The 10,374-nt window shown below is 48.3% G+C and overlaps 1 protein-coding gene across 1 annotated transcript; it reads right to left on the minus strand.

Moving 5' to 3' along the window:
- Window positions 1-163: 163 nt before the first annotated feature.
- Window positions 164-6,550, minus strand: LOC115407485 (myelin transcription factor 1-like). Its single transcript, XM_030117831.1, has 5 exons — window positions 6,530-6,550; window positions 6,436-6,442; window positions 3,556-3,624; window positions 1,499-1,722; window positions 164-289 (listed from the first exon to the last, which is right to left on the minus strand). The coding sequence occupies exons 1-5, from the start codon at window positions 6,548-6,550 to the stop codon at window positions 164-166; spliced, it is 447 nt and encodes a 148-aa protein (XP_029973691.1).
- Window positions 6,551-10,374: the final 3,824 nt, after the last annotated feature.

Raw genomic sequence — 10,374 nt, forward strand, 5'->3', positions numbered from 1 at the left:
TGCTCCCCTGCTCCCCCCTCTTCCTCCTCTTCCTCCTCTTCCTCCTGCTGTGCTGCTGTGGTCCCTCTGAGCTCCGGTTCCTCTGGCGTGTTGTCAGTCGCAGCTGGAGCGACCTGCTCCTCCTCCTGCTGTGTTTCTTCCTGATGGTCTTCCTCTCCAGGCTTCAGGTCGACCCCGGGTGCTTGACCTTCTCCCTGTGAGCTGAAGCTGTCCCTCTGGGTGTCATCAGACGGCCCGGCTGCTGTTTGAGGGTCTTCTGTGGAGGGCGGTGAGCCGCCTGCTGTGGGAGCTGTGGGAGCGGGTCACATAGTGAGCGATCTGGACTCACAAGGCTCATGTAACAAAGTGGTGTCAGACTCATCTCAGTTCAGGCCACATGCAGCACAACTTCATCTCCAGCGGTCAAACTGTGTCAAACGGAACATTTTCACTTCAAAGTGTTTCTGTGTTGATGAACATATGTCCACAAAACTGAAAATGAGTCAAACCTCAACATAAAGTCGATTTCCATGAAACATCCAGAAGTGAAGTCCCGGTGACTGTGGTCTACACTTCTCCTGTAGCTGTTTCATTCTTCTGAAACGACCCTGACAGCATGAGGCTGGTCCAACAGTAAAACCACTGCTTTCTCAGCTCAGGTCTCCTCTTGTCTTCTGTCCACCACTCTTCATAAATTTGTTAAAAAATCAGTGTTTCCTCTGAAATGGGTTTTAGTGGTTTGTCTGGATCGGAGCCTCCTATGGGCTGTTTATGGACCGGGGCCCTGTGTTTGACCGTCTGCAGGGTGGAGGAAGTAGAGCTTATGATGGAGAGTTAGCTGCAGTCTGTCTCAATGTCAAACTGCTCAGCTCGGCTCACACGACTCCTCAGCTATCTCTGGTTCTACTCAGGAGATACACAGCATGTGAGTGAAGGCAGGGCACGAGCACAGAACTTTAAACAACCAACAAAGATTGAGAAATTATTCCTAATGATTTCAATGAGTTTTAATACAGCAGAACAGCAGATGCAGCCCAAAGCCACCATGATGCTCCCAAAGTCTGATCTCAGCTCTGCCCAGCGGCTCAAAGCCTGCTGGAGCTCTGTGGTTTCCACATCAACAGTCCTGGACTTTAGATGTTTGCAGCCTCTGTCAGAACCGACCAGACTGGCGCTCTGTGGTTCTGACATTCTGACATTTACTGCGCCGGCAGCTTCATCGTGGCGCTACAGTCGCCATTAGTGGTTGCAGGGTCCTCTGCTGCACCACCCTCTGCTGAATCTATAACCAGCTGCAGCAGACCACATTCCAGCAGCCGACTCCTGATGTTTCTGCAGTTATTTTGGAGGAAGTAACTCAAAAGTAATGCAAAAGTAGAGTAATATATTACAATCCAGAGACAGTAATGATTCTATGTAAGATCACAGTAACTAATAATATGAAATAGATTACATTTTGGAAGTAACTTGCCCAGCACTGCTGGCTCCACTAGCAGAGCAGCGTCTGGTTCTCACCCACCTTGTCCCGCCTCGCTGCAGCCGTCTTTCGCGTCTCTTCATCCTCCCCGTCTCCCTCTTTCTGCTCCTCCTCTTCCTCGGCGGCATCGCTGTCTGCGGCGAACCCTCCGTCCGCCGCGGGCTTGGCGGTCTGAGTCTTCTTCTTGGGAGCGGCCTGGATCTCCTCGGCCTCGGCCTCGGCCTCCTCCAGCTTCCTCTTCTTGACGATGGGACAGCCCCAGCACGCTGAGGACAGCCGGACCGGTGAGTGAGGCTCTGCTGCCGCTTCACACCAACAAACACGGACTCCATGGACAGCTCGGCCACGCAGGGACAAGACAAGACGTGTCTCATAATAACCCTGGTTCAGGTCCGTCTTTGTAAGAAGACATTCAAGTGTAGCAGAGAACAGCGACAGTTCTACACAAAACTAAACTTCATTTAAAAATCCTTTCAAACAACCACTGTGGCAACAAAGTGCTGAACATGAAGAGACAAGAAATCCTACAAGCAGGTGTGTGTGTGTGTGTGTGTGTGTGTGTGTACTCGTATTCCTATCCTTGTGGGGGCCAAATGTCCCCACAAGGACAGGAAAACCTGGAACGATGTGCCTTGTAGGACCTTCTTCCGGTCCTCATGAGGGGAAACAGTGTTTTCTTGACCATGTTGTTGTTACTGAAAAAAGTCAAAGGTCAAAACCTTTCTTTAGGGTTCGGCTGTGTTGTGGTCAGGGTCAGGGTCAGGGTCAGGGTCAGGGTCAGGGTCAGGGGCTAGACATGAATGGGAGTCAATGGAAGGTCCCCACAAGGATAGAAATACGAACCTGTGTGTGTGTGTGTGTGTGTGTGTGTGTGTGTGTGTGTGTGTGTGTGTGTGTGTGTGTGTTCTCGTATTTCTATCCTTGTTGGGGCCAAATGTCCCCACAAGGATAGCAAAACGTGGAACGACGTGCCTTGTGGGGACCTTTTTCCGGTCCTAAGTAGGAGAAACAGTGTTTTCTTGACCATGTTGTTGTTACTGAAAAAAGTAAAAGTGCAAAAACATTTCTTTAGGGTTAGGCTTTGTTGTGGTGTGGGTTAGGGTTAGGGTAAGGGTCAGGGTTAGGGGCTAGACATGAATGGGAGTCAATGGAAGGTCCCCACAAGGATAGAAATACGAGACTGTGTGTGTGTGTGTGTGTGTGTGTGTGTGTGTGTGTGTGTGTGTGTGTGAAGCAGCTCAGAGAGGTACTGCGAGGCCAGACTGTTCAGGGTTTTTAGAACAAATGAAAGAACCTTAAGATGCAATCTGGAGTGCACAGGCAGCATGGAGCCAGGGAAACACCGGCACATGATGAGCTTTGTTACTTATATGCAGATGACTTTTTAGATTCATTTCAGACAGTGAAAAAAGTAAGAAGAATAAAACGCTGATTTCTTAAAATCTGAGTTGCCCTGAAATAATGTTTTCTGAGAAGTAAGACACCCTGAGTGGCCGACAAAGAGACAAAGATAAAGAACCAGTGAATTAAAGACGCGCCACTGAAGTATTTGGACATTTGACTTTTTTGGATGTTCATCCAGCACAAATCAATTTTATTATTTATATCAACACTAAATATGTTGAAATTTTTACTGACTGCCTTTACAAAGCTTTCCCGAGTGTTTTTTCTCAGTGATCGTTATCAGCTTATAAAGCTTAGTTTGGAAGAAACCATGAAAAGCTGGAAGTGACTGAACGTGTTTGCTGGATGTGACGTTTCAGTCACAGTTCAAGAGATCTTCTGACACTTTGTCAGGGTGAAGAGGAAAAACAAGCATTGTGGAAAGAAAACGGTCTTTGAAACCGTGAAGGGAGAAAATCCACCCGGCAAAGAAGAGAACATGCAAACTCAGCACAGCCCCTCTTCACGTAGAAGACTGGACGTGGACTCATCATGGATCCGGTCTGGAACACGCAACCCTTGCAGTTCATTTATCAAGTTCCAAATGTCAGCTGGAGTCAACCAAACATCTGCCAAACATCTGGTAATCATCTGTCAAACATCAGCCAAACATCAGCCAACCCCATGTGTCACACTGAGTGAAACGTCGGCCTCACCTTCGGTGTCGAGAGTATCTTCCACTGACGTGGCCTTTCCCGTCACATCCAGGGGTGGGACAGCTGCTGCTGACAACAGACACAGCGTCAACACACACACGTTCAAAACACACACCATCAACACACAGCGTCAACACACACACACCGCCAACACACACACCGTCAACACACACACTGTCAACACACACACACCGCCAACACACACACCGTCAACACACACACTGTCAACACACACACACCGCCAACACACACACCGTCAACACACACACCGTCAACACACACACTGTCAACACACACACACCGCCAACACACACACCATCAACACACACACTGTCAACACACACACTGTCAACACACACACACCACCAACACACACACCGTCAACACACAGCGTCAACACACACACTTTAAAAACACACACCATCAACACACAGCATCAACACACACAGCGTCAACACACACAGCGTTAACACACACTGTCAACACACACACACCGCTAGGGTTGCCAACTCCCAGAGATTGAAATAAGGAACGCCTCTCGCGGGCAGCTGAAAAAAAACTGGGTTTTTGGAGGGTGAAAAACACATATATAACAGCATTTTGCCACAGTTATACCTATTACAGACTATAAAAACACATGAGGCTACTGCATCACACCTACAGTAGCAAGATAATAACTCATGATCAGCTTGATCAGTTTGTATTTGAGGCCTGCAGTGAGACAGTTATCATTCCAGTATCATCATCATGATGGACAGCAGCTCTCAGCCACTGACCGGACGGCAGAGCAGCTCAGCAGCTCCTTCAGAGGAGACTGAGACCCTCAGAGCAGGAAGGAGCTACCACAGGCCTCTCATCCCCACCGCTGTCAGGCTGTACAGTTCTACTGTGTAGAATATGAGCAATAATCCTGGACATTATAATATTCTGCACCCCCCCCTTAAGAAATTCAGCGACACTTTATCATCCATTCACTCTGCTGTATCCATTCACTCTGCTAAAACATATTGTACATATTATATATCATACTGTATAGTTATATATTGCATCGTATATTGCATATTGTATTGTGTATATTGTATATATTACATATTTCCTGTTATATTTTTAAGATTCAGGTTGTACATACAGTCAGCTCTTCATTGTCTTTAGCTTGTATTATCAGTCGTAGTATGATTTGCACTGTTACTTGTTAATTATTGCACCATTCATTACTTTTGCACCCTGCTGTGGGTTCTATGAGCCTATACACCTGTAAATGTCTCCACTGTGAGATTAATAAAGTCTTCTATTCCTATTCTATTCTCTATTTATTGCTAAATGTGCAAAATAACATCAAACAGCTGCTGTCTCTTCTGGATTTTAACATGTTCTTTTTTTATTTTCAACTAAAAAAGTGCAAAATCAAAACTGAAAAACCTTCTGAACAGAAAAACCAACAAGGTTCCGTTTCTAAACTGAAAACACTCCACAGTCTGCAGCAGCAGACACAAATCAATGAACTAAACATAATATATCCGCTATGGAAACGGCATAAACTTACGTGTCTCTGGAAGCCATGATGCTGCTGTAATGTTTTGATTTACTTCTTCCCATGCGCTCTGTGACCAAACTGACTATTGGCCAATGAACTGCTGTAGCCTACTAGGAACGGTCTTTTTTTGACCAATGAGATCAGAGTGATTCTGTGTTGTCGAGCCATCTCTGTCAGCTCATTGGTCACAGAACGTCAGAGAGCCGGTGAACGATTTACTGTAAGTTTTCAAAAAAAGCGCATGTTCCATTGCCTCACGTTTTGACTCTCAGAAATACGGAACAAAGTGTGTTCCTTTTCAGCTCAGTACGGAACGCACACTTTTACATCCAAATACGGAACGATTCCGTTTTTCAAGGAACGGTTGGCAACTCTACACACCGCCGACACAACGCCAACAAACCAGTAAAACACCGTCAACACTAGGGATGGGAATTTCGACTAAGTTCCCAGCTGACCAGTCTCAAATTTTATTTGCGACTAGTCGACTAGTCTATAAGCAAGAAAACCTGCAATTTAATACCCATATTTAATTAAAACGAGATGACGTCATGGTTCCAAGATGGAGGTGCACAGCTGTGCAGCGGCTCCTCAAGCTCCCGAAAAGAAGCCCTTTTTAACACTTCAGCAGCTTTATTTTCTTTAAAAACTTATTCCTCAATCGAACTGAAGAACATCAGGGACAGTTCAGTTGCTACAATCACACCGGCACTGAAATCTGCACTCGGTAAACTCCGGCTCCTGAGAACAACGGAGCGGCGCCGCAGAGTGCTTGGAGTAGCCAGGAAGAGGAAACGCTGTGCCCGAAAACAAAAGAGGGGGAAGCGCAGGCCCAGCTAAAGGCTAGCAGACCGCCGATTGCTACTCTCTTCCTGGCCAACGTCCGCTCCTTGGATAACAAAGTGGACTTGTTACGTCTGAGGCGGACTGTTTCTAAGGAGATGAGGAAATGTGCCGTAATGTGTCTCACAGAAACATGGCTGAACAACAACATGCCGGACTCAGCCTTCCAGATGGACGGCCTTCGCCTCTTCCGTGCGGCCGGGGAAGACGCGCGGCGGAGGACTCTGTGTGTATATAAACGAAGGTTGGTGTACAAACTGTGTGCTGGTTCAAAGCTTCTGCTCTGAGGCGATTGAGCTAATGACTGTGAAATGTCGGCCATTCCGTCTGCCACGGGAGTTCAACCTGATGTACGTCACCATTGTTTACATCTCGCCGGCTAATGCTAATGCTAGGTCTAACGAAGCGCTAGCGGAACTGCACGACACCATCAGCTCCCTACAGAAAAAGCATCCGGAGGCGTTTTACGTGGTCGCTGGGGACTTTAACCACGTGAAACTGACGGACGCCCTGCCCGGGTTTCACCAGCACGTCACCATCCCCACACGGGGAAGCAACACTCTGGACTGTGTGTACACCAATATTCAAAATGCATACAGAGCTCTCCCCCGCCGCCATCTTGGCCTCTCCGACCACATCTCCATCCTGCTGGTGCCATCATACCGTCCTGCTACAACAGATCCCACCAACAAAGAGGACAGTCACTGTGTGGACAGAGGCTCAGCCTCTGCTCCAGGACTGCTTCCAATGCACAGACTGGCAAGTCTTCAGGGAGGCAGCAACTTATGAGGGAGAGGTGGACCTGGAGGAATACCGCCACCGTCCTCGGCTTCATCTCTAAATGTGCTGATGATATTAAAACCACCAAGAAAATCACCTGCTATTCAAACCAGAAACCCTGGCTGAATGGGAGGTGAGAGCTCTACTGAAGGCCCGGGATGCTGCGTTCAGGGCAGGTGAGGCATCAGCAGTGTTGTCACAGATTACTTGAAAAAGTAATCCAATTACTGATTACTGATTACTCATCAATAAAGTAATCTAGTTACTTTACTGATTACTTTAATATCAAAGTAACTAAGTTACTTTAAAAGTAACTTAGGTACTTTTTACTGATTTCCTCCCTTTGCTGCCTCAACATAAGAATGACAGCTGGTTGTTTAAATAATACTTTATTGATAGTGCAGGAACTTGAAACATGAGCATGTTTTTTTGTTTCTGTTTTATTGACTTTACAACACAGAAACTGGTGTAGAACAGACAGTGTATGAAATGCAGACTGATGCATAACACCACATGCATATCAATACAAAAACAGCCAATTATATCACAGGAAAACAAAAAAAAATCCCCTTTACAATATGTAAACAATAATATCTGAAAAATTCACATCAAGAAAAAAACAAAAACTATGTGCAATGTGCTGTAAACGCACAATGAAGATAAATGTTCATGTTTCAGAATAAAAAAATTGCCAAATATCACAGAAATAGTAACTGTTTACCATTGACGTGCCTCATTCTAGCGGCACTGTGTGGTTACGCTCAAAGATGTCTCCCAGCTGGATGATGCCTCAGTCACGTGTAACATATCGTTCGAAAGCTTGTGAGACGTGGAACGTCAGCGAACTTTATTTAAACTCCCAAAAGTAACGACAAGCCCACAAGATGGCGACAAGGGGCAGCACATCTAATTCTGGCGCATGACGCTCTTTCGACACTCCAGAGAATTATGGCGTTAGTTTTGGTCAGAGGAGCTGGATAGATGGAAAATGACCACAAAACGGTGAGGAAATAAAACATGTTGTGTTTGGTGTGAACAGCTTTGAGATTTGTTGAAGAAGTGTGTGAGAAACATGATCTCAGGTGCTGACTGTGAAATGTGAAGCTGGGTTCTGGGGTTGTTTTGCGGCTGACGGGAGCTGCTCGGCTCAGAGAAGATTCTGTCTGGTGTCATCTTAAAGTGTAGATCTTCTAGTTTCGTTTGATATCCAGTATGTTGCGGTGGAGCAGACGGATCTTGCGTTCTGTTGTGTTTTGTGTAGAGAGGTGCGGGGAGGGGGGGCGTGTCGAATTGTTGCATCTGGATTTTAAAGTGTTATAAAACACTCGGTTGTCAAAGTGCAGCTGCAGCGTTCAGTTAGTGAGATTAAGGCTTCTGGTTTGAGACACAACTGAAAGAAAAAAATCCACGCAGCACTTTAGTCACTTTTTACACTTGGTGAAGTCGCGCACAGCTGTCAGTCCGTCGGGCTGAACTGGTTAAATAAATGAATTAATAATAAATAATAATGCATTGGTTTTATATAGCGCTTTCAGGACACTCAAAGACGCTTCACATTGCATTCTTCATTCTCTCCATACTGGGTGGTGGTGAGCTGCTGCTGTAGCCACAGCTGCCCTGGGGGGGGGGGGGGGCAGACTGACGGAAGCGAGGCTGCTAATCTGCGCCATTGGCCCCTCCCACCACCAACCATTCACTCTCACAACTTTCATACTAGGCAAGGTGGGGTGAAGTGTCTTGCCCAAGGACACAACGACAGTTTTACGCCTGTGGGAGCGGGGATTGAACCGCCAAGCTTCTGGTTATAAGACGACCTGCTCTACCAACTGAGCTACTGTTGCCCCATGAATTAAATTAAATCATAGTCGTGAATACGTGACCCGGCGTTTTGTCCTCCCCTGGGAAAACGTGACATGCGGCGTCACTCCCAAATGCAGGAGAAACATTTTCTCTTAGAAATTCACTTATACATATGTTATGAGGAAGTAACGCACAGTCACTTAGGAAAGTAACTTTAATCAGATTACTGGTTGGGAAAGATGAACGCGTTAGATTGCTCGTTACTGAAAGAAAGTAATCAGATTAAAGTAACGCGTTAATTAGTAGCGCGTTAGTGACAACACTGGGCATCAGCACTTAGAGTGGCGAGAAGACAACTGACTGCAGGCATCGCAAGGGCCAAAGCCACATACGCCCAGAAAATCCAGGGCCACTTAAGTGTATTCCAGACTACAAGGCCAGGAATGCACAATGCCCCAGAGACCCCTCCTTGCCGGATGCATTAAACAGGTTCTACGCCCGCTTTGAGGATCCAAACTCCCCCCCCCCCAGCACCAGACTCACATCTTCACCTGACGACACGCCCCTCAGTGTGACTGAGCAGACGTAAGGAAGACCCTTCTGGGTATCAACCCCCGCAAGGCTGCAGGCCCTGACAGCATCCAGGGGTACTGAGGGACTGACCCACCAGCTGTCTGAGGTGCTGCAGACATTTTCAACACCTCACTGTCTCTGTCCTCTGTCCCCACCTGCCTAAAGACTGCCACAACTGTCCCTGTCCACAAGTGCTCCGCAGTGACAGGCCTGAATGACCATCGACCGGTGGCCCTGACCCCGATCGTCATGAAGTGCTTCGAGAGGCTCGTCATGACCCACATCAAGGACTCCATCGCTGTCACTGTGGACCCCCGTCAGTACGCCTACAGGAGGAACCGCTCCACTGATGACGCCGTCTCCTCAGTGGTCCACACAGCCCCCACCCACTGGGAGAGCAAACACTCCTACGTCCGTTTGCTCTTCCTGGACTTCTCCTCAGCCTTCAACACCATCATCCCACAGACTCTGGTGCAGAAGCTTTCCTTCCTTGGGCTGAGATCCACACTGGGGAACTGGGTCCTGGACTTCCTGACCAACAGACCTCAGACCATCAGGATCCAGAGCACCACCTCCTCCTCCGTCAGCCTCAGCACCGGCTCCCCCCAGGCTGTGCTGAGCCCCCTGCTGGTCACTCTGCTGACGTACGACCTGCTCGGCGACACTCCGGTGTCACATTGTGAAGTTTGCGGACGACACAGCAGTAGTGGGATGCATCTCCGACAACGATGAGTCCAACTCCAGAGAGGAGGTGGAGCAGCTGGTGCAGTGGTGTGGAGACAACAACCTCTGCATCAGTGTGAAGAAGACCAAGGAGATGGTGCTGGACTTCAGAAAGGACCGGCGCCCCCTCCCTCCCCTGCACATCGGCCGAGCAGCCGTGGAGACGGTCTCCAGCTACAGGTACCGGGGTGTGCACATATCCAGGGACCTCACCTGGAGGACCAACACCTCCTGACTGGTCAGGAAAGCCCACCAGCGACTCTACTTCCTCAGGAAGCTGTGGAGGTCTGGTCTGGGGATCCCGGTCCTGAAGAGCTGCTACCGCTGTGCGGTGGAGAGCGTCCTCAGCAGCTGCATCACCGTGTGGCAGCTGACCGCTGCTGAGAGGAAGACTCTGCAGCAGCCTGCCCTCCATCCTGGACCTCTACTCTTCACGTTGCAGGGTGGGGGGGGGGGGGGGGGGGGGGGGCTCTCCCCATCTTCAGAGACACCTCTCATCCAGCACACAGCCTGTTTCAGCCCCTCCCCTCAGGAAGGAGCTGAGCAGCAGAGCAGAACCACCAGAC

This window comes from Salarias fasciatus, chromosome 20 (genome assembly GCF_902148845.1).
Source record: "Salarias fasciatus chromosome 20, fSalaFa1.1, whole genome shotgun sequence".
In the NCBI taxonomy this organism is placed as follows: Eukaryota; Metazoa; Chordata; class Actinopteri; order Blenniiformes; family Blenniidae; genus Salarias; species Salarias fasciatus.

Coding starts and splice junctions, on each gene's coding strand:
- LOC115407485 (XM_030117831.1), bottom strand. CDS start 6,550: ATGGCGGCGGGGGAGAGCTCT. Junction 1,723..3,555: donor AGATACTCTCGACACCGAAG/GTGAGGCCGACG, acceptor GGCTGTCCTCAG/CGTGCTGGGGCTGTCCCATC. Junction 290..1,498: donor CTGCAGCGAGGCGGGACAAG/GTGGGTGAGAAC, acceptor CCGCTCCCACAG/CTCCCACAGCAGGCGGCTCA.